We start from the raw sequence: 25,027 nt of genomic DNA, 5'->3' as shown, positions 1-25,027 counted from the left end.
TCTAGCCCTCTCTCACTCGCGACAAGGAAGGCGACTTCTCTGTCTCACTCACGGCAAGGAAGCAACCTCTCTGCCTCGATCTCACACACAGCAAATTAGGCGACAGTCGACCGCCTCACAAATGATCTATCGTCGACTGGAGAGGAACGTCTTGGATCACCCAGTCTCTCCAAGGATTTCGTATATTTGGATTATCCGATTTCACAATTACATAATCAGATTTAGGAGCTTAGATGCTTGTTTATGATTGTCTAGTTTTTTTATTTCTGAATTTATATTATTTTATGGGTTTGTGTTATTTCTTGATTTGTTCTTTGTTATTTCTTCTTCTTGTTCTTAGTAATTCTGCTTGAAATTTATTGTTTAGTTGAGGATTGAATTATGCATTTTAAGTTTTTGCTTGAAGGTTTGGTTGAAGTATTGAAATTTTAGCAATTTGCTTTAATAGTTCTGGATGAAATTTGTTTATTCATATTTACCATTATCGGTTTTTCGGTGACTAAATCGAATCAAACTAATTTATTTGGGTTCATTCAATTAATTTTTATTTTTAATTTAATTTAATTTAATTTTTAAAATATGTATTTTAATTTTTCATTTTTTGATTTTCGAATCAATCTTATTTATTGCTCATCTTTATTAGAAATTCAGATTCTTGCTATTTATTTTTATTTTTACTATTAAATAAAAATAATACTTAATAATAAAATAAAATTTATCAATAAAAAATAAATTTATGATATAATTGATATTTTTGAAATTAAGTTGAAGATTTAATCGAAATGGAGCTGTATTGTGATTGGTCAGTACTACGAAAAAAAGAGAGTGAGGTGGTTAGCGTATACGGCAACCATTTCAACATTGAAATTAGTAAGTTAAAAAAAGATGAGAGTATTGTAATGCTTAGAATTCAAGTGTAGTATGTAAAAATTATGTACTTTTATTTATGTGATCTTTCGCTTTTATACTATAAGGAAGTAGAGTTAATTAGAGTATTTTCTGAAAATTTGATAATAATGTGGTCGACTCGTTGATATGGGATCTTGTAGGTCGAAAATCTTGTGATTACAAGCATAAAGGGAATCAATTGGATTATAGTGGTTAACTGTAATTTTCTACGGAGTTTCATTCTGTAGTTGAGAGGGCAAGTCCTGACAAACGGAATCAACTTGAGGTCAACCTGAAACACCGAATCTTCTTTTTTTTTTTTTCGATAAAACCGAATATCATTTGATTGTTACGTAACCCTTTCTTCGAGTGTAAATACATAGCACTCTTTAAGCGATTATTATATAATATCAATAATTTTTTACATATATAAATTAATTGAAAGTGCATAACATTTTTAAGCGATTATTATATAAAAATGTGATTATTATATAATATCAATAATTCTTTACGTATATAAATTAATTGAAAGTAAATAGCATTCTTTAAGCGATTATTATATAATATCAATAATTCCTTACATATATAAATTAATTTTTCAATTGACTTTCATCGCAAGTTTTCCTATGTGGTCCCTCTGTGACTCGATGCTCTCGCCTTTTTCTCCCGTCAAAGGTCGAGCTAGCCGAAAGTAATGATTGTCCTGTGTTGGAACTTCCAAGGACTCGGCAATCCTTAGACAGTTAATGCATTAAAAGATTTAGTTATTAGTTACAAGCAGGACATTTTATTTTTGATGGAAACAAAAGCTCTTAATTCTTGTATGAAATTTTTTCGTAGTTCTTTATAGTTTAATGGTTGCTTCTCAGTCAATAGACAAGGATTGAGAGCAGGCCTTTCGTTAATGTGGAAGAGTCATGTGTTTGTTTCTGTGATTGGCTTTTCTTCAAATTTTATTGATTTGGTTGTTTCAGAAGGTAATGTTCAATGAAGGTTTACTGGTTATTATGGATTTCCAGAATCACAACGACGACGTCAGTCTTGGAACCTTATTCGAGCTTTATCTCGTAGAGGCTCTCTTTCGTGGCTTTTTTCGGGAGACTTTAATGATTTATGCTCGAGAGATGAGAAAGAAGGAGGAGCATCTTTGGTAAATTATCTTATGCAGGGGTTTAGACAGGCACTTGAAGACAGTAATCTTGTTCAAATACCCACTGTTGGCTCTTTCTTCACATAGGAGAAGGGCAGGGAGTTGAATAATCTAGTTAGAGAGAAGCTTGATAGAGCCCTTGCTACTGAGGACTGGGCGCGTAAATTCACTAACGCGGTCTGCTCGGCTGTTCATGTTTCTAGATCGGATCATAAACCGTTGGTGATTAATACAGCTCCTAAGGATAATAGGAGAGATAGAAGGAGATTTCGATTTGATAATGCATGGTTATGTGATGAGGGTCTAGCTGAGGTTGTTAAGGGAGCTTGGATTAATTCTATACCACGCAATCTTTTGATGAAACGTGATGATTTAGTTTCTGCTCTTTCGTTGTGGGGTAGGAGTAGAAATAGAGAGTTTTGGCAAAAGAAGAAGATTATACAGAGATTATAAGATAATGGGCCCAGTACTGTTTCTCACACCTCTTTAAAGGAAGACTGGAATCATCTCCTTGAGTAGGAAGAAGCTAGACTTAAATAGCAGGCAAAGTGCTTTTGGCTTAAAAATAGGGACCGAAATACAAAATTTTTTCATGGACAAATTAATGGTAGACGAAGAATGAACCGTTTTACTAAATTAAAGGAGTCGTCGGGTACCTGGATTGAGGATGAGCAGAAAATTAAAAATCATGTTCTGCATTATTTTCAGTCTATTTTTTATGGCGATTCTGTGGATTGTGAACGGATTTTTGAGTTGGTGCCGCTCTTGATTAGTGATGCCAACAATGTTGATCTTTGTGCTCCCTTTTCAAATGAGAAATTTAGAATTGCTCTTTTTCAGATGCATCCAAACAAGGCACCTGGGCCAGATGGGTTAAATCCTGCATTTTATCAGAAATTTTGGCACTTGATTGGCAATAATGTTTCCGATGGTTGTCGCCTATGGCTTCAACAAGGCACTTTTCCTTCTTCTCTTACTGAAACATTGATTGTTTTGATTCCTAAAGTGGATAGTCCTGAAACAGTTAAAGACTTTCGTCCAATTGCGTTATGTAATGTGTTACATAAGATTGTGGCTAAAGTTTTGGCGAACAGATTTAAAAGGGTCATTCCTATGATTATCTCTGAGAATCAGTCTGCCTTTATCCCTCATCGGTTGATTACCGACAATATTATGATTGCGTTTAAAATGATTCACAATATGAAAATTAATAAGGGCAAAAATGATGGTAATTGTGCACTTAAAATTGATATTTCTAAGGCTTATGATATGCTAGAGTGAGAGTTTCTAAAAGGCATGTTGGAACAATTTGGTTTTTCTACTCAATGGATTAAGTGATTGACTATGTGCTTTTCGAAAGTTTCTTACAATATTAATTTTAATAGTGATTGGATTGGTCCTATTGTGCCTAGTAGAGGTCTTCGACAGGGAGATCCTATTTCTCCGTATCTCTATTTGGTGTGTGCGGAATTCTTATCATTACTACTTAAAGATGCTGAATTTAGGAGCTAGTTGCAGGGCTGCAGGGCAGGTACTAGATGCCCAAAGTCTCACATTTATTTTTTGTAGATGATTCTTTGCTATTTTTTAATGCTAGACTAGAGGGAGCAAATAATATTAAATCTATTCTCAATACTTATGCGGCTGCTTCTGGACAAGTGGTGAACTTTAACAAATCTGGCATTTTCTTCAGTCCCAATGTGGTCTCCTCTATAAGATCTAATATCAGTAATATCTTGGATGTTCATTCACCATTGAGTTATAGTGCCTACTTGGGGTTACCTTCTCTTATTGGGAGGAACAAAAAAGTGATTTTTGGTTTTCTGAAAGAAAAAATGTGGAAGAGGATTAATTCATGGAGCAGATTCCTATCTAGAGCAGGCAATGAAGTTCTCATAAAATCTGTGTTACAGGCTATACCTGCATATTGTATGAATATTTTTTTTATTCCCATTACTATTTTGAATGAATTGCATGGAATGGTCAATGGCTTTTGGTGGGGGGGTAAAACAGAAGGGTGGAGGGGTATTAATTGGCTAGCGTGGGAGAAGATGTGTAGTAGAAAGAAGGAGGGGGGTGTGGGGTTTCGGGACTTTAGGAGTTAATTTGTCTTTACTTGGCAAACAACTGTGGAGGTTCTTAACAAATCCTAATACTCTTTGTTATAGAGTGTTTAAAGCAAAATACTTCCCAAAAGATGATTTATTTTCAGCCAATATAAGTAATGGTGCTGCTTTGTTTGGAAAAGTGTGATGGCATCAAGGGAGTTAATTCGAAGGGGTACAAGGTGGAGGGTGGGTAATGGAGAGAAGATTTTAGCAGCTTCAGCTCCCTAGATTCCTAAGGAGGATGCCTTTTTTGCAGATGATGGCCCCGATTTTATTGAACTACATTTTCGTATTTGTGATCTTTTTGAAGGTAATGGGAGGGTTTGGAACATTGCTCTTTTAATGGAACTTTTTTCTCCAAGAGATATTAGAGCTATTATTAGTATTCCTATTAGTATTACCAATAAGGAAGATTCCTTCTTGTGGCACTTTAGTAAAAGAGGTGTGTATACGGTGAAGTCCGCATACTTTGTTTGTATGGCCTTGCTAGGAAAATCATCTTTTAATGTGGGGGTGAGTTATGGACTAGTTTGTGGAATGTTTCGGTCCCTCCAAAAGTGAAGGATTTCTGTTGGAGAGCTTATAGGAATATATTGCCTATAAAGGATAACTTAAGGCAAAAAGGTATGGATGTGGATGCTAGATGTCCTTGGTACCATGAAGATGAAAGTGTCAATCATATTTTGTTGCATTGTCCTGTGTCTAAGGAAGTTTGGAGGTTAGGGGAATGGGAGATTTACAGCCTGATGATAATTTTTATAATTTTTTACTGCAGATTTTGAAGTCCCAAGACAAGGTTCAAAAAACCTTTGTAATGGTCTGTGCATGGAGATTATAGTCAACAAGGAATTCATTAGTATGGAACTAGGTGCAAAATTCAGCAGCTCATCTTGTGGAAGACGTCATGCATCATATCTTGCATTGGGAAGCTGCTCAATGTGCTGGTACTTTGCATGGAAATATCACTACTACTTTGCATGGAAATACCACTGCTACTTTATATCAGAGCAGAAATTTGTTTTATTTCTCCAACCCTACTCGTGATCCTAAAGCCAATTCTCTCCAAATTCGTGCGTCATCTTCAAGTTTGGACAATTTCAATTGGTTTTGTCAAGTTGATGGAGTTTTGTTTCAAGCTCAAGATTTTATTGGCTACGGTTTTGTTATGGAAAACTCCGAGGGTATATTTCAACGTGGTGTTTCTGGTTTTTCGGAAGATAATGGTACACTGATAATTGTTGAAACTTTAGCTCTCCGTCACTGTTTGCTCTTTGCGATGGAATTTTTGCCTTTTAACGGCTGCATTCTTATAAACTGTTTGCAAGTGATTCAATTTCTTCAGTCTCCACATTTAGACATTTCTGAACTGGATTTGATTTTGAATTATTGTAAATCTTTGTTGGACTCTAGAACTGATATTTCTGTTAGATGGGTTCGTCGTCATGCCACTCTAACTGCTCATACTTTGGCTAGAGAATCTATTAAGCATGGTCGTCTCTCTGTTTATGATGATATCTCTTTTTATTTGATGAAATTTTATTAATACAACTAGTATTTTTGCTTAAAAAAAATAAATTAATTTTTCAATTATATGAATAAGATATAAATGCATTCTAACCACATCCAAATAATGCAAATTGTATAATGCACTAAAATCTTTCAAACTGTTTTTCAATTTCAAATGCTGTTAAGCAATTTAACTATTGATATCATTGTTGTTATTTTCATTAAAGTAATTTTATCTACAATAGAATATAAATTAATATTTTAATAATAGTATTATAATATTCATTTTACTATGTCGCGGATCTTGAATTTTTTGTATTTGTGTTTAATTTTTTATTAAAAAAAAGACTTTCCATTTAGTTTTTACAAGGTATATTTAAATTTCTTCACATGATATGCCTTTTTTCCATTTCAATTAGTTGAATTCTCTACATTAAAAAAATAAAAATAAAACTTGAATCTGCTTTAAATATTTTCCAGGCATTTAATTTATTAGTTATTTTTTAAATTTTTATTTATATATTTCAATTTTTAAAAACTTGAAATGTTAGTATACAAAATCATATTATTTTTGTATTTTATTTTCTTTGATATTGTCAGTTTAATTTTGAAATTATTTACTATTAAATATACATAAATTATTATTGTTATCCTTTTAACTAAATTTTTATTTTCATTGATATAATTTATTTTTTTATAAAAAACACTTCACTATTTAAACAACAATGTCTTTATCATATTTTACTAGTTGTAATTATTTTTTGTCTTTATTTTTAAAATTTTTTATTAGTAAAAAATTCTCTTTTTAATTCAGATATAATTTATATGTTGCAATCTATTAACATAAACAATTTTGTTGTCTTTTTTTTTTTTTGAACTAAAAATGTAATTGCATTCAAATTTGGAAGTCCAACATCAAAGCATGAACAATCAATTGTGGAGGGGTGCTCAGCCACTCCATCCTGTCTGAAATAGTAGAGGCAGCTCTAGCTATAAGATGTGCCACACTATTGGCAGATCGAGGAACAAAACTCACAGATACTGAATTCATCTCTGCTATTAGAGATTTACAATCATCAACAAGGGACCCAAAACTAGAAAAATCAGAAGTTGAAGAAGAAAGCAAAGCTTTCACTACCGTAAGAGCATCTGATTCCAACACTATCTGATCATAACCCAGCCTCTTAATCCAACTCAGAACTTCTCTAATGGCAATTAGCTCAGCTGTTTTAGGAGAGAAGTAACCAAGGAGTCTATGTTGACAAGCGCCAACAAAAGAGCCATCATATGAGCGAAGCACTCCACCAACTCCAATGAAGCCATCAGGGAAGACTGCTGCATCTACATTAGCTTTCAAGAATCCTTGAAGCGGTGGAACCCAGAAATGTAACGGTGGAGGAGCTGGCACAGCATCAGAAGAACTGTCATCAACGTGTCGCGCATTACACCAATCGTAGAGGATTGTCCTAGCCCGATACACCACAGCAGCAGGGCTCGACCACTTCGAAGACCAGACCACATCATTCCGTGCCTGCCAAAGAGCCCAGCAGATCATTACCACCATAGCTTGCTCTTCCTTTCTCACCAGCTGCAAAACTGAGCACAACCATGCCAAAAATGACGCCGACTGAGGAAAAAGCCATCCAATCGAAGACGCAAGCCATACCCTCTTGGCAAAAGGGCATGTAACCAGCACATGGAGCACAGATTCACTAACAGAATTACATAAAGGACATGAATTATGCACAGGAACATGTCGCTGTTGAAGCAGCTGCAAAACTGGTATGGCATTATTGGCTGCCCTCCACACTAAGTCGCGACACTTAGGAGGAGCCCTGACGTTCCATAATTTCCGCCACATCGCACTAATATGACCTCCCACAACTCCATCCCCAATATTAGTTAGGAATTTATAAACTGATTTAACTGAATATTGACCCTTTGGCTCCAACTTCCAGATCAATCTGTCACTAGCAGCAAATCGAGGGAGGGGAATAGACAGTATGGCCTGCTGCTCTTCCATACTAAAAATTGAACGTAACAATGGCAAATTCCAAAAACCATTAATCATCAAATCATGAACAAAGTTTACCTGTGAGTTAACAGGCTGCGATGTTTGCACCCAGGAGGAAGGCAAATTTGGGATCCAAGGATCTTCCCAGACTCGAATTTGCTGTCCATTTCCAACTTTCCAACACATACCGGCCTTAATAACAGATTGTGCTTCCCAAATGCTTCGCCAAAAATAGCTCGGATTGGACCCCAGACGAGCCGTGATAAAATTAGCATCAGGAAAATAACGAGCTTTAATTAACCTTGCCACCAAAGAAGAAGGATTAGTCACAATATTCCAAGCTTGCTTTCCAACCATAGCCAAGTTGAACTCCCTTAACTTCTTGAAGCCCAACCCTCCAACAAATTTTGGTTGACTCATCCTATCCCAACTCATCCAATGGATTCCCCTTTCATGGTTAATACCTTTACCCCACCAAAACATATTCATCATCTGTTGGAGGTCGTGACAAAGAGTCTTAGGGATTAGGAACATGCTCATCACATAATTAGGAAGTGCTTGGAGCACTGTTCTTAGTAAGATTTCTTTACCTGCACGGGACAAGCAACGACGTTTCCAGGAGTTAAGTTTCTGCCACACCTTGTCCTTTAAAAAACCAAATATTTCCCTTTTGTTTATGCCCACCACTGATGGAAGACCCAAATAGTTGCCCAAACTTGAATGCTCTTCCACGCCTAACACAAAGCACACACCAGCCCGATCATTCTGTCTCGTGTTCTTAGAGAAGCATATGGCAGATTTAGTGAAATTTATGAGCTGCCCAGATGCCTGTGCATAAGTAGAAACCACCTCCTTCACAACCTGAGCTTCAGCAGCAGTGCTATGGAAGAAAATCAAGCTATCATCGGCAAAGAAGAGATGAGTTATCTCAGGGCATCTCCTAGCCACCCGACAACCATGTAAAGCCGAACTAGCCACCTTGTGCGATATAAGCTGTGAAAGTCCCTCAGTACACAAGATAAATATATATGGGGACAAGGAATCTCCTTGCCGCAATCCTCGTGTAGGCATAATTGGACCCAATTCCTTCCCATCATGAACAATATGATAGCTGACTGAAGTAATACAGTGCATGATCACACTCGTCCACTGTGTTGAGAAACCCATTTTATCCAAGACATCCGAAACATAATTCCACTCCATACGATCATATGCCTTGCTAATGTCCATCTTTAAGGCACCATAACTCTCACGACCATAGCGCTTGCCTTTGAAAAAGTGCATAAGCTCGAAGGCAATTATAGTATTATCATGGATGCTTCTCCCGACAACAAATGCCGACTGTGATGGAGAAATAATCCGAGGCAGTAGCCTTTTAAGTCGATTTGCAACCATCTTGGACATTATTTTATAAAAGACATTACACAAAGCTATTGGCCGCAAATCCCCCATCGTCCCAGGAATTGTCTTCTTTGGAATCAAAACTAATGCTGTTTCATTTAACTCTACCGGGAATGTACCGACAGCCAACATTGAAATACAAGTAGATGAAACATCAGACCCAATAATATCCCAGTGATATTGGAAAAAACCTGGGTTGAACCCATCGAGACCAGGTGCCTTGTCCGCCTGCATGCTAAACACTGCTGCACGGGCTTCCTCAGGTGAATAAGGAGCAAGAAGAAAAGCATTATCTTCCTCAGTAATACAGTGAGGGATATGATCAATAATAGGCTGAGTATCACCCGAATTTGCCTGGAAGATATCCTGAAAATAATCAACAATAAGAGTGTCGAGAGCTGGCCCCCTCTCACACCAAACCCCATTGCTGTCTTGGAGCCGATGAATCAGATTCTTCTTTTTTCTGTTTGTAGCCATTGCATGAAAGAATCTAGTGTTAGAATCTCCTTCTTTCAACCAAAAGACTTTGGCACGTTGCTTCCATTGTATTTCTTTATCCCTCAACAAGTCATGGTATCTCTTCTTAGCCTCCTCAAACTTGCGAACATCAGCCAACGAACGAGAACCCCGCAAGTGCTGCATATCTAACTTACACTGTACCAACTCCTGCTTATGTAGATTTCGAATGTCCAGCCCCCATCTATACAACAATTCTCCACACCGAAGTAATTTATTAAACACATCCACAGAGGCACTCGAATTCCAAACATTGGAGATCAACTCACGGCACTGCGGCTCTCTTCTCCAACTGTTCTCAAATTTAAATCTCCTGGCCAACTGGGTCGGAATAAAGAGACGTATCTCCAACAGTATTGGAAGATGATCAGATGAAGAAGCTTCCAACGAAGCCGCTCTAGCATGGGAAAACAAAGAATTAAATGATGGAGAGGTAAGAACTCTATCTAATTTTTCTTCAACCCACCGATCTGAGCCCCTACTAGTTTCCCAAGTAAATTTAAATCCGCTCATGGGAAAATCACAGAGTCCCGCTGCCATTACAGCATTGCGAAACCCCTGAATCAATGCATTCGGTTGCCGTCTGCCTCCTTTCTTCTCATGATTAGCTAGAATGTCATTGAAGTCCCCCATACAGACCCAGGGACGTGTGCTCATAGTTGCTAAATTCTGTAGTAAAGCCCAAGACTCCTGATGATGATTACGATTAGGATGTCCATAAAAGCCAGTTAGTCGCCAACTACCCACCGCATCTAAGTCAACCTCCACATCAATACATCTAGCCGATTGAAATAGAACATGCACAGAGTCAATAGCACGCCAAAGTAAAGCCAGACCACCACTATGCCCCACACAGTCCACAGAAACAAAATCATCATAACCCAATAAATTTTTTATTTCTTCAATCCTATTACGATAACAAAGAGTTTCAATTAAAAAAATAAAACTTGGCCTCTTTTCCCTAACAATTTCTTTTAGGAAACTAACTGCCCGTGGGTTGCCAAGCCCACGACAGTTCCAGCTAAGGCAACTCATTTCTCTCGACGGGCCTGGTCCCCAGAACCCGCCGATAACATGTTTTTTGGTGCAGCCCTTGAAAGTGTAGAATCAGGTCCTGCATTGGTACCACCATCTTGGGCCCTCTCCTCATTTAATGCCTCCTCCATACGACGTCGCTTCAGGTCCACAATAGTAAGCCCAGTAGGAGATTGCATGGCTGGGTGTACATGGGAATTAACAGCATGTTGAGACAAAATAGGAGACTTAGCTAAAGCAGCTCCAGTAACCACTCCCTTATCTTTTTCAGAATTTGAATTTAAATTAGGCCCGTGATAGCTGAACCACTACTACCTTCTGATCGGAAAGACCTCCCCGGCGTACGGAGCCACCGTGAGCTCTTGTTCACCATTCCCCCTCTGCGAGGTTTAGCACGGATGTCCAGAGAATAGTTGCGAGGGGCCTGTCCTATAGGATAATGAATCAGTTGAGGGCAGAATCTATTTGTGTGGCCAAGGATACCACAGATCAAGCAGAACGTGGGCAAACGTTCATATTCAAACCTCGCCCAAAACCAACCTGCACCTGTTCTTCTCAAGTTGATGCCTTGCATCAGCGGTTTCCGAACATCCAATCTAACACGGATTCGAACAAATGAGTCAAACTCCCCAGTAAAATTGCGCTCATCTGAAGCAATAATCTGACCGACCTGATTGCCAATATCTTTAGCTACCCTTTCAGAATGAAACCCAGTATGTAAATCAAAGATCTTGAGCCAAATATAGATGTGATTAAGAGGGACCTCTGTAGGAGTAGAAAAACCTGACATACGTTCTATAATCAGAATCTGATTATCAAAGGTGCAAGGGCACATTTCCAGGGCACGGTGAATATCTACCTCATGAAAAAATTGAAACACATAAAGACCACCACCCAACTCCCTAACAGTCATCCCTTCACGAGGTTGCCACAGCTCGGCTAATGAAAAAGACATAGCATTATAGTTGATAATCCTCTCCGAAAGAAATCTGCCCACCAAACATAGCTCAAGATTGTCTCCTGCCCCCAACTCCTCTTGTTGATATTCAAGACCCATCTGACCACCACTGTCCACCGATAAACCAGCCATCTCTACTGATAAAGCATCTCGATCCTCCATGACCTCCCCTTCCATAATATCGAAATAGAAAGAACGAAAGAGAAAAAGGCTAAAACGGTGATGAAGAGAAATAGAAGAGAATCAAAAATCAACAAACTCCTCACTGAGGAGACAAACCCTAACTCCTCATCGAGGAGACCTTTTGACTTCCCCCATGTTACCGACAGAAGATACTGTTGTTGATACTTAAATTGCATTTAAGAATTTTTGTTGTCTTTTTAATTAACTAAAATTTCTAAACTTGAAAAGACGCGTAATTTACCTCTATATTTTATTTAAATATTTGTTTTAAATATCTATTTATTTATTTTAATTTTGGGAGATTTACAATTTAGTCTTTAGGTATTGCCATTATTAATAAGTCAGTCCATGCATTTTCAGAAACCTATTAAAACGTTCTTATCTTTTATTTCCGTCAATAAAATAGTTCTTCAATCATATTTTCCGTTAAAAATAGATAAAAGATGAGAGAGAAAATTTTTAAAATTCAATTTTATCCTCAAATAAAATCTCTTATTTAGTCCTTAAATATTGCTATTATTAACAAGTCAGTCCCTGTATTTTCAACAATCTATTAAAACGTTCTTATCTTTCCTCATATCTATTGAAATGTCCTTATCGTTTCTTTCTGTTAGTGAAATAGTCCATCCTCATCGTTTATTTTCGTCAACGAAATAGTCCCTCCCTACATTTTCAGAAATCTATTAAAACGTCCTTAACTTTTCTCATATCTATTAAAACGTCCTTATTGTTTCTTTCCGTCAATGAAATAGTCCCTATATTTTTTCACATCTATTAAAACGTCCTTATTGTTTCTTTTCGTCAACGAAATAGTCCCTCCTCCTCCTCCTCCTCCTCCTCCTCCTCCTCCTCCTCCTCCTCCTCCTCCTCCTCCTCCTCCTCCTCCTCCTCAAAAAAGAAGACAAAAAGAAAGAAGAAGAAGATGATGATGATGAAGGAGAAGAAAAAGAAGAAAAAGAAGAAAAAAGAAGAAGAAGGAGAAAAAGAAGATGATGATGATGATGATGAAAAAGAAGAAGAAGAAGAATCACTTCCTCCTCCTCCTCCTTAAAGAAGAAGAATAAAAAGAAAAATTGAAGTAGAATCAAAGAAGAAGAATAAGAAAAAGAAGAAGAAGAAGAGGAAGAACTGATGATGAAGAAGAAGAAGAAGAAGGAGGAGGAGGGGGAGGAGGAGGAGGAAAACAAGGGAGGTAATTTATAGGGGTGAGCATTATTCGTTTCAAACCAAAAAACCGACCGAACCGAATTAATTTTAAAATTCAGTTCGGTTTTTTATTCAATTCGGGTCAGTTCGGTTTTTAATTTCAAAAATTTTTATTATTTCAGTTCGGTTTGATTTTTATCAAAAAAAATCGAAAAAACCAAACCGAACCGATTAGTACTAATAATATGTTATTTTTAATAATATAGATAAATTAAATTATATTAAATTAAAATATTTTAATTAAATTTTAAAAAACTAAAAATAGAGTGTAAAAAATAAAAAATTTATTAAAATCGAAACCGATCAAACCGAATCGAATCGAACCGAATCAGACTGATTCAGTTCGATTATCAAAATCAGTTCGGTTCGGTTTTCATAAATACTAAAATTTCAATTTTCGGTTTATTCGGTTCAGTTCAGTTTTGAACCGAACCTACCGAATGATCAGTCCTATTAATTTAGTCTTTTACTATATTTTTAACGGCAGAAATAGACAGAAAAATTATTTTGTTGATGGAGAGAAAAGATAAGGACGTTTTAATAGGTTTCTAAAAATATAGGGACTGACTTGTTAATAATAAAAATACCCAGAAGCTAAATTATAAATCTCGCTTTAATTTGAAACCCCTTACATATTCATATTTGCATTTGAATTTGAATTTTTATATTTTATTATCTTAATTACTGTCATTTTAATTATTCTTTTGATTATTTAACTAAATTAATAAAATTTGCGCTAACTATTATTATTATTAAATAATTTAAAAATAATTTATTTTATTACAAATAAATTTTAATTTATACACCAAAGTCATATATATTTATGAAGTTATAATAAAAAGTTTTCATCTGTTTAGCAATATTTTATGCTCTTTTTCTTTTCATTTTCTCTAGACACTATTTCATAATGATATTGTATAAAATGTAAATGTGAGATTTTATATAATATTATTATTATAAAGTATTATTTTTATTCATTAATTATATCAATATAATAAATATTTAAAGAAAACTCTCATTGCGACACGTGGGTTTTAAAGCTTGTAAGACTCTAATTCAAAAACTCTAACTTACTAGAGATATGAACTTTAAAAGGAAAAAATAAAATACATACCCGACTTTCAACAAAGAAGACTTTGCAACCTCAATTTGATCAAATTGGACTTCAATGAAAGCTCCATTGATAATGAACGTCGTGCAAACCTTCGATCTTCGATTTCTACTCAATCAAATATTGTCTATCCCAGATTTCCATAAGTCTTCAATGTTAAAATCGAATTAAACTAAATAAATCAAAAATTAAAATTTTAATATTTATAAAAATCGAATTAAATTGATTTTAATCAAAAATTAAATCGAACTGAATCAGTTTAATTCAGTTCGATTCGATTTGATTTGATCGATTTAAATTTTTAATAATTTTTTTTTATTTTTTACACTTTATTTTTAATATTTTAAAATTTAATTGAAATATTTTAAGTTTAATATGATCTAATATGTCTATATTATTCAAAATAATATACTATTATCACTAATCAGTTCGGTTCGATTTTTTATTTTTTATTAAAATCAAACCGAACCGAAATAATCGAGATTTTTAAAATTAAAAATCAGATCGAACCGAAATAAATAAAAAATCAAACCGAATTTTTAAATTAATTCGATTAATTTTTTCAATTTAAACCGAATATTACGCCTCTCTACCTACCATAACCCCATATCCTAGTCTTCAAGAAAAACCTAAAGGTATTTCCTAAAGTTGTTATATGATGCTGCTGTTTATGTTCAAATACAATATTTTTAACATTATTCAATTTTAGTGCCATTTGCCTTAACAATACAATAAACACCTATGACGTAGATTGTATGTTATGTCATAAAAATATTTAACATAATTTGTCTAATAATTTATTTATTAATAAGATTTTTCACTATATTAAATTAAAAATAATAAAGTATGAATATAAAGGAAGGCCTTACACCACTTAAAACATGCAAAACACATTTTCTTCAATTTCATATTTTTAATTTAATTTTATTTATATTATAAAATAAATTCTTAATTATTAAACAACACCTTTAATATTAAAAGTTAAATATATTTTCTTTGAAATATATCCAATTATTAAAAAATATATCTAAATTTATTATTGAATATTTAATCTATATATAGCTATATCCAATTATTAAAAATAATTTATCTAATTTTATTATTTAAAAAACTATCTATATATATAGCTAGACAGTTAAGAGTCTTTTTTTTACCCTCATGAAGAGAATTTACTATTTTTATTTCATTTTATTATTAAATTTTTATTTTTTAATCATCTAAATTAGGGCTATCCACATCAAAAATTTTGACATTTACTTCGTTTTATAATTTAATCTTTATTTTCAATTTTAGCATAATAATTTATTTTTTAATTTCTAAAAATTTTATTCTAATTTCACATTAAATTTAAGGAGAATATGTTTTTATTTCTACGGCAAGTTACATAACTTATTTTATTATTATTTCATGAGGGCCTATTTAATATATCGATAATTTTTTTTTTAAAAAAAATAAAAACTGAATTGAACTAAATCAAAGTAAACCATTCAGTTCAATTAATTGATCTATCCATTTCTATCTAACTTCAATCTTGAACCAAACTAAATAAAAACCTATCTTTTTAACATATTGCTTCATTTTTCAAGCTTTTTAGCTGCGGCCGACCTCTCACAACCTCTCACTCTATAATCTCTTCGGTTTTCCCTCAATTGTCCTTCTCCTTCAATCTTTGTATCGGTACTCAGCGAGAATATAAACATAAAGACTGATGTTATTTTCATCAACCTCTTGCCACTTTTTCTTCACTCATTTCACTCATTTGCCACTGCGACTTTCTCTTCTTCGTTGCCATCGACCTCTTACATAAAGACTGATGATGTTGAATTGTGATTTGGGCTGCTTCCCTCTCGACGATGAAGTTTATCCCATTGTCTCACTGGCCGACCTTGACTCCATATTTAATAATGTAAGATAAAAGGTATTTTTAAGGCTGATTTTCTAGATGCTAGATGGACAAGTGACTGGCATAAATATGACTTTGATTCATTAGTTGGTTGTGGAATCACGAAATTGTGAGGCCGTATTTAATTTGATGGTTGGCTCTAAATTTGATTGTATAATTTGTGTTCTTTATTCCTTATAGGCATGTGGATTTATTGTATAATTTGTGTGAAATCTGCAATTTTGCATTTGGGTTTATTTTCATGTTTGTATAATCGTGTAATATATTGCTTGAATATCTGTACAATTTGCAGTTTGTATTTTATTTTTCAGAATTTATGGATTGTTGCTGAAATTACTATTTACTAGTGAATTCCAGTGCTATGCACGATTATAATACATTATTTTTAATTAAACATTTTAATTTTAATTATTTTTTTATTCTTTTAACTTTTTTAATAATATTAAATTCCTCATATTAATGTAATTCTTATTCATAAATTTTCATTTAAAAATTATACTTTGACTTGGATGATAATAGTTGACTAACTTTTTTTTTAACATGTAAGAAAATGCATTACAAAGTTACAAAATGCAAAAATTATTGTAATTCAGATAGCCAATAACTCAATCATTTCGAAGAAGACAATTTTTCAGAAAAGGTTCAGCTATTGCATCAGCAAAGCAATTGACTATATGAAGAATATACTTAAATGACACATGTGGAATCCGGGAAATAACATGTAATATATATGCTATCGTTGCACTAATTTCTCATATTAAAGAGGGCATGGAATTACGCAAATGTATTATATAACAGTAAAGAGTTTATCGCACACTCAATAAAATGAATGTCTATATCAAAAATCTATTTTATATCTGTAAGAACAGCTCGAACTTCACTTACAAGAGCAGAGAAATAACGAATCATGTTGACTTATGCAAATGTATCATATAACAGTAAAGAGTTTATCGCACACTCAATAAAATGAATGTCTATATCAAAAATCTATTTTATATCTGTAAGAACAGCTCGAACTTCACCTGCAAGAGCAGAGAAATAACGAATCATGTTGACTTACGCAAATGTATCATATAACAGTAAAGAGTTTATCGCACACTCAATAAAATGAATGTCTATATCAGAAACCTATTTTATATTTGTAAGGACAGCTCGAGCTTCATCTGCAAGAGCAGAGGAACAACGAATCATGTTGACAATGTCATGAACCACTATCCATTTGCTATCAACAGTAATAATAGCAATAGCAACTAGGGAAAACTGATCCTGCCATGCAACATCACACATAAGACTAATAACCCCAGACGAAGGTGAGCTCCAATCAAAGTTATGTAAACTACCAGATGAATCCAGCAAAGAAATAGAAGGATCAATAAAAAACGCCACTCTGCTGCAACTACCATAAGTCGACAAATGTTCATCACAATAAAATTGTAGGGTTGAGGCTAATATTTTTAAATGTGCATTTATTATGCTCTTTCCAAATATGCCATAATGTAAGTATAACTAAGGTACAAGTAATGAACCATCTTAATCCAGGCATGACTATTCTATCAAAACTTTCTACCATTTCAAAAAACTAGGAAACCCTCAATACAAGGCATATACCTACAAAGACTAACAAACCAAACCACTCTAACATAAGGACACCAAAAGAGTATATGTTCTAAAGTTTCTGATTGAGATAAAACAATAGCACATCGAGAGTCAGCGACAATACCTCGAGTTGCTAAGTTGTTCAATACAGGTAAAGTATTATGGAGGCAACACCAAAGAAACATTTTCAATTTGGGCATAATCTAATGGGACCAAATAGACTTCCACAATCTTGGAATAATAGAAACTAAAGAAGAAGCTTAACATTCTTTATGCTGCAACATCATTTTGTGCATCAAAAATTTATAACCTGAGCAAATCGTATACCGATCATTCCTTATAAAATGCTAAATGCAAGAATTTAGAATACCAAGAGGTGCCAATGGTATTGAGAGAATAGAATAAGCATGTCGAGATTCAAATAACTGATAAACCAACTGATGATTCCAATTAAGAGTATTGTGATCTATCAGATTCGCCACCATTGTAGGTCCTGCAGGGCAATTGCTAAGTCTAGGAACAATAAAATTTGTTGCCTGAGGCACTTGTGGATCGGATCAAATATTAGTGTTCTTGCTATCTCCAATATTCATATGAACACCTTGACAAAGCACATCTTTACCTGCCAAAAGCTCTGCCAAATCCATGAACTACGATGTTTAGAATATACTTACCAAAAAGAAGAATAGGGAAAATGAATATCCTTTATAAGTCATGCCTATAAACTATAAGGATTTTGAATAAGCTTCCAACACTATTTTGCAAGACAAGCAAGATGGAAATTGGTAGAATCTCGGAAACCTAACCCACCCTAAAACTTTGAAACATAAGCCTTATGCCAACCAACCTATCTTAGCTTACGGTGCTCCTCATCACCTCCCCTGTAACAGCCCGGCCCTTTCACCGGCACTGTTACCGTTCACGGCCCAGGGCTATCCCTCGCCTGGCCTCGTGCCACCTCGGGCTTTCCACTGGCGTCGTGAATAGTTTTTAACATCCATTCACCCTCACGGGTTCCTGGCAGGATTTGTCCCCTTGGGTTCTCGCATCGCATCCTTCCCCAAGTGGATTTGGCCCAAATTTCCCTTTGGAAATTAGGTCGCCTCCCCCACTACTCGAACCCTTGACCTCCCACTTTAAGGGAATAGTCTGGTGAGAGTGAGTACCAATTGTTCCAATGCTTATGGTTATGACTATGTTCAGTGCATGCTCAGGTTGAGTTTGGTGTATGAGAGGATGTATGAAAGAAAAGTTTTAATTTTTATGTATATTCTTGATCATGTATGGGATTAAATAGGTTTACAGGTTGTATGTCAGGCTTGCTACGGGTCCCGACGGCCTTAAGCCGACCTAGATCCTAGCGCCGGTAGCGGTCCGATTTTCTAGTCGTTACAGAAATGGTATCAGAGCCCTATGTTCATAGGATCGGACCTAGAGTGTCGGGCTCATAGATGTTCTAGAAGGTCAATCACAATAGGAAGATCATGTCCACTAGGATAGGATGTTGAGTCCTGTCTTGTATGATGATGTGAAATGCCATGATTATATGCATGAGCATTAATGCTATGATATGTATGCTATGTATGTGATGCGAGTTCATGTGTTTCCATATGAACCATATGATGCTAATGTCTGTGTGATGTGTACTGTTTTTCAGAAAACAGGATGAGAGGAACCCGTCGATCTGCAAGATTGACTGGAGTACCACCTGAGGATGAGGGCACGAGCGCCCGTCCTCCTGCATTGCCTAGGGAAATGTCATGTAGATCAATCAGAGAGAGAGTGTCAAGGGACCCTAGAAGGTCTTTTGATGCTAGCAGAAGGGGGACTGATAGAGGAGGAAGTTCTTCAGATGTGAGGGAGGTTATGGAAGAGGACCAGAGGAGGGATGGGAATCTGGATGTCAGCATGGCGGAAGAAGGGACAGGGGAGTCACAGGGAGGCGCTCAGGCCTCGGGGTATGGTTTTCCACCCCATTATCCACCCTTCCCACAGGGTTCAGGGTATCCGATGGGAGGCACATCAGATTACTCCAGCTTTAACCCCTACCCTACCTACATGCCTTATCCACCTTTCTATCCATCTTACACACAGTACCCAGCTTATCCACCGTCACCCTTCTATCCTAACCCGGCAAACCCCACCTCGGGGAATGCTGCACCCCCACCTCCACCACCTACAGAAACAGCAGCCCCAGTTACTCAACCTTCTAGACCTAGCTCAACCGGTGGGAGCAAAGTAAAGATGACAGATTACCTTAAGCTGGATGCTCCCAAATACAAGTCAGGGGATGATCCCTTTGAGTACCTGAGAGTAGTGAAGACAATAACTGATGAGCTAGGGGCAGATGGCAGCAGGGCCATTCAGATGGCAGGGTTCACCTTAAAGTGCAAAAAGGCACGGGAATGGTTCAAGTGTTATGTGGACCCGAGACTAGACGGCATGACATGGGAGGATTTTGCAAATGAGTTCGCTGGATGGGCTTTTCCAGACAGTTCTAGAGAACTGAAGATGTTTGAGTTTGAGCAGCTGAGGCAGACAGAACAAATGAGTATAGAGGAGTACACGGATAAATTCTTGGAGCTATTACCTTTTTCAGGGCAAGCTCTAGATACAGATTCGAAGAAAGCCAAGAGATATGTTATGAAACTGCATTCTAGGTACTCCTCTTTGATTCAGTCAGTTGAGAGGGAAAGTTTCCACACTGTGGTGGATATGGCGCGAAGGATGGAGGCTAGTGCTATAGTTGAGGGGTCAGTGAAGCAGTCAGTGACCCAGTCTTCAGGGGTTAAGACCCCAGGCAGAGGAGGGCCAGCTCTCTCTTCTCAGAGCTCAGGTAGCAAGAGGTGGAATAACACCACCAAGAAGCCGAAGAAGAACAAGTTTTGGAGTAAGTTGAAATCCGGTCTGGGATTAGGCGGTGGCTCGAGCTCAGGTTCAGATGGTACAGAATGCCTAAGGTGTGGGAGGCCACACAAAGGAGTGTGTCGGGCTGGGACTAATGCATGTTTCAGGTGTGGACAGGAGGGACACATGGCTCGGGAGTGTCCTAGAGCACCTTTTATGGGACAGCCCCAGCAGACAGCTTCTGGTAGTGTGGCGCAGCCAGCAGCTCCAGCCACAACTCAGGGCAGTGGCAGAGGTAGAGGGAGAGGGGCAGCCTCTTCTTCTGGTTCCCGAGGTGAAGGTCCATCAGCTCCAGCCAGGATCTTCACCATGACACAGCAGGAGGCTAACACATCCAACACCGTGGTGTCAGGTAATCTCATCATTGGGTGCTCTGATGTGTATGCATTAATGGACCCGAGTGTATCTCATTCTTTTATTGCTCCGAGAGCCGTTGAGAGGTTGGGTCTGATAGTCTCTGGGTTAGAGTGTCCCCTATGGGTCAGTGGACCCAAGTGTGACCCGTCAGTGGCAGAGTCAGTCTGCCAGTACAGTCCAGTTTTTGTTGAGGGAAGATGCCTCTCCGCCAACCTTGTGGTTCTAGATTTGACAGACTTTGACGTCATTCTAGGGATGGATTGGCTATCTACTCATGGTGCTACCTTGCACGGCAGAGACAAGGTAGTCAGGTTCAGAGATCAGAACGGGTCAGAGGTCGTCTTCAGAGGAGACAAGAGGGGTACACCTAGAGGTATGATATTAGCTCTTCAGGCTCGTAGGTTGCTTAGGAAGGGATGTCAGGGGTATTTGGCTCATGTGAGAGAACTAGATAGTCAGGTCAGGGAGCCAGCCTCGGTGCCAGTTGTCAGAGAATTTCAGGATGTTTTTCCAGACGAGCTTCCAGGTTTACCACCTGCTAGGGAGATAGAGTTGATGCCTGGAACTAGACCGATCTCTATCCCTCCCTACAGGATGGCCCCAGCCGAGTTGAAGGAGTTGAAAGAGCAGTTGCAAGAGCTGGTAGAAAAGGGCTTCATCCGACCGAGTACCTCACCTTGGGGTGCTCCAATCTTGTTTGTGAAAAAGAAGGATGGATCCCTTAGACTTTGTATCGACTATAGGCAGTTGAACAAAGTCACTACCAAGAACAGGTACCCTTTGCCAAGGATCGACGATCTATTCGACCAGCTAGCAGGAGCGGGTTGTTTCTCCAAAATAGATCTGAGATCTGGGTACCATCAGCTGAGGATAAGGGAGGAAGATGTGTCAAAGACAGCTTTCAGGACCAGATATGGGCATTATGAGTTCTTTGTAATGCCGTTCGGGTTAACCAACGCCCCTGCAGCATTCATGGATCTCATGAACAGAGTGTTTAGCCAATACCTGGATCACTTTGTTATTGTCTTCATAAATGATATCATAGTGTATTCCAGGAATGCAGAGGAGCATGCTCATCATCTGAGGTTAGTTCTGCAGACCTTGAGGGAACATGGCTTGTATGCCAAGTTCTCTAAGTGTGAGTTCTGGCTGAGGAGCATTTCATTCTTGGGGCATGTAGTGTCAGAAAATGGGATAGAGGTGGACCCCAAGAAGATAGAAGCTGTGGCTAACTGGCCTAGACCCACATCAGTGACAGAGATTAGAAGTTTCTTGGGTTTGGCAGGTTACTACAGGAGGTTCGTTCAGGACTTCTCAAAGATTGCAGCTCCTCTGACCAGACTAACCAGGAAGAACCAGAGGTTTGTGTGGACCGACCAGTGTGAAGAGAGCTTTGAGGAGCTCAAGAAGAGGTTGACTTCAGCACCAGTGTTAGCCCTGCCATCTAGTAATGAAGACTTCTCAGTGTATTGTGATGCGTCCCGTGTGGGACTGGGTTGTGTGCTAATGTAGAATGAAAGGATGATTGCTTATGCTTCTAGACAGCTGAAGAAGCATGAGTTGAATTACCCTACACATGACCTGGAGATGGCAGCAGTAATCTTTGCACTCAAGATGTGGAGGCACTACCTCTATGGGGTTAAATGTGAGATCTTCACAGATCATAAGAGCCTGCAGTACATCCTGAGTCAAAGAGATCTGAACTTGAGACAGAGAAGATGGGTAGAGCTGCTGAGTGATTATGATTGCAAGATTCAGTACCATCCGGGTAAGGCGAATGTTGTGGCAGACGCTTTAAGCCTGAAATCACTTGGCAGTTTGTCCCATATTTCAGCAGAGAGGAGGCCAGTAGTGAGGGAGTTCTTCGAGCTCATGAATGAAGGGCTTCAGCTGGAGTTGTCTGGTACAGGTGCTTCAGTTGCCCAGATGAGAGTGGCACCCGTGTTTCTGGAGCAGGTGGCTCAGAAACAGTATGAAGACCCAGAGTTAGTGAAGATTGCCAGGACTGTTCAATCAGGCAAGGATAGTGAGTTCAGATTTGACAGCAAGGGGATCCTCCGCTATGGAAGCAGATTGTGTGTACCAGATGACATAGGGCTAAAAGGAGACATTATGAGAGAGGCTCATAATGCAAGATACAGCGTTCACGCCGGAGCCACCAAGATTTATCAAGACCTAAAGAAGGTTTATTGGTGGCCAGCTATGAAGAAAGAAGTGGCACAGTTCGTATCAGCCTGCGAAGTGTGTCAGAAGGTGAAGCTGGAACATCAGAAGCCGGCTGGAATGCTTAACCCACTACCTATTCCAGAGTGGAAATGGGAGAATATAGCCATGGACTTCGTAGTGGGGTTACCAGCGACGTCCAACAGATTGGACTCCATATGGGTGATTGTGGACAGACTCACCAAATCTGCTCACTTCATCCCTGTCAGGAGTGGCTATTCTGTGGACAAGTTGGCGCAGGTGTATGTTGATGAAATCGTCAGGCTGCATGGGGTTCCTGTTTCAATAGTGTCTGATAGAGGACCCCAGTTCACCTCCAGATTTTGGCGGAGTCTGCAGAACGCCATGGGTACCAGGTTGAATTTTAGCACTGCTTTCCATCCACAGACAGACGGACAATCAGAAAGGACCATCCAGACGATAGAGGATATGCTTAGAATGTGTGTGCTGGATTTTGGCGGTTCTTGGAGGCAGCATCTACCCTTGGTGGAGTTTGCCTACAATAACAGCCATCATGCTAGCATCGGGATGGCTCCATATGAGGCTTTGTATGGGAGGAAGTGCAGATCACCTGTTTGCTGGGAAGAGGTTGGAGAAAAGGCCTTGGCAGGGCCTGAGCTAGTAGAGATCACTAGCAGGGTGGTACCCATAATCAGAGAAAGGATCAAGACTGCTGCAAGCAGATAGAAGAGTTATGCAGACATCCGCAGAAGGCAAGTAGAGTTTCAAGAGGGGGATCTGGTATTACTCAAGGTGTCTCCTATGAAAGGAGTGGTTCGCTTTGGGAAGAAAGGTAAACTAGCCCCACGATACATCGGACCCTTTGAAATCTTGCAAAAGATTGGGAATGTGTCGTACAAGCTGGATTTACCTGCTTCGATGGAAAGAATCCATCCGGTTTTCCATGTTTCAATGTTGAGGAAGTTTGTGTCAGATCCGTGCAAGGTTCTTAGTGAGCCTGATGTGGAGGTCCAAGAGAATCTCACCTATGTTGAACAGCCAGTACGGATCATAGACACCCAGATCAGAAAGCTAAGGAACAAGGAAATCCCGATGGTGAAAGTCCTTTGGAACCACCACAATATGGAAGAATGCACTTGGGAGACACGAGAGTCTATGCTCCAGCAGTACCCTCATCTCTTTTAAGGTTAGTTTCTTATGTGTTTTATGTGTATGATGTGTGTTATGCCTTGCATGTGTTAGTTGAGGAACATTCGGGGACGAATGTTCTTAAAGGGGGGAGAATGTAATACCCGGCTAGACTCCGGTATCGGGATTCCTACCGTCTGGTGGAATCTCGGGTGTCGGAGGCCTCTAGAAGGGTAAAACTATGTTTTCATAAAATGTTTTAATGTGTTTTATGTTTTAAGCATGAAAGAAAATTAGTTTTTGCATGAAAACAACCTTGGAGGAAAACTCAGGTTCGGCCGCCGAACCTCAAGTTCGGCCGCCGAACATGCATGCATTTCGGGTGTGCCTTAGGCCCCCGAAAGCATAAGTGAGGGAAACCAGGTTCGGCCGCCGAACCTTATGTTCGGCCGCCGAACATGGCATGCATGCGGAGGCACTTTCGGCTCCCGAACGTGGCCTGGCCAGCCACCTATAAAGGGGTCCCTTAGCCGAAAACGGGCAAGCTTTTCTCCCCATTTTCGGCCAAGGTGAGCTCTCCGCCATCCCTCGTCGGTTTTGGGTTCCTTCCTTCAAATCTTTCTCGATTTTCATTAGTTTTACCTTTGTTTTGAAGATTTTGAGCATTTGAGCAAGTTTTGGAGCTTGGAGGTTCAAGGAACTCTCTCTCTCCCATTTTCCGAGCTAGGGTCGTCCTCATCTCGATCTTCAAGAGGTAAGGGCCGATCTTGAGCTTATGGCATGTTTTAAGTAAGTTTCAAGTAGATCTATGGGGTAGAATGCATGTTTGGCTTATGGTTAGGTTTATGGGTTTATGTTATGTTTTTGAGCAATGTG

General features: G+C 38.0%; 1 protein-coding gene across 1 annotated transcript; it reads right to left on the bottom strand.

Annotated features, from left to right (window-relative positions):
- Positions 1–6,547: 6,547 nt before the first annotated feature.
- On the bottom strand, positions 6,548–11,753 carry LOC122723073. The gene is made up of 4 exons (XM_043953825.1): positions 11,159–11,753; positions 10,934–11,047; positions 10,658–10,880; positions 6,548–10,490 (listed from the first exon to the last, which is right to left on the bottom strand). Exons 1-4 carry the CDS (start codon positions 11,751–11,753, stop codon positions 6,548–6,550), a joined length of 4,875 nt encoding a protein of 1,624 aa, XP_043809760.1.
- Between the last annotated feature and the right edge of the window lie 13,274 nt (positions 11,754–25,027).

This window comes from Manihot esculenta, chromosome 2, assembly GCF_001659605.2.
Source record: "Manihot esculenta cultivar AM560-2 chromosome 2, M.esculenta_v8, whole genome shotgun sequence".
NCBI classification, from domain to species: domain Eukaryota; kingdom Viridiplantae; phylum Streptophyta; class Magnoliopsida; order Malpighiales; family Euphorbiaceae; genus Manihot; species Manihot esculenta.
Note: the sequence above shows the minus strand (reverse complement) of the source record. Positions and strands in the feature narration are given on the sequence as shown.

What these genes read in the sequence shown, in the direction of transcription:
- LOC122723073 (XM_043953825.1), bottom strand. Translation starts at nt 11,753, where the DNA reads ATGGAAGGGGAGGTCATGGAGGATCGAGATGCTTTATCAGTAGAGATG. An exon ending in CTTGAGAAGAACAGGTGCAG is followed by an intron (nt 11,048 to 11,158) that starts GTTGGTTTTGGG and finishes ATTATCCTATAG; the next exon opens with GACAGGCCCCTCGCAACTAT. An exon ending in GAGGTCTTTCCGATCAGAAG is followed by an intron (nt 10,881 to 10,933) that starts GTAGTAGTGGTT and finishes ATTCTGAAAAAG; the next exon opens with ATAAGGGAGTGGTTACTGGA.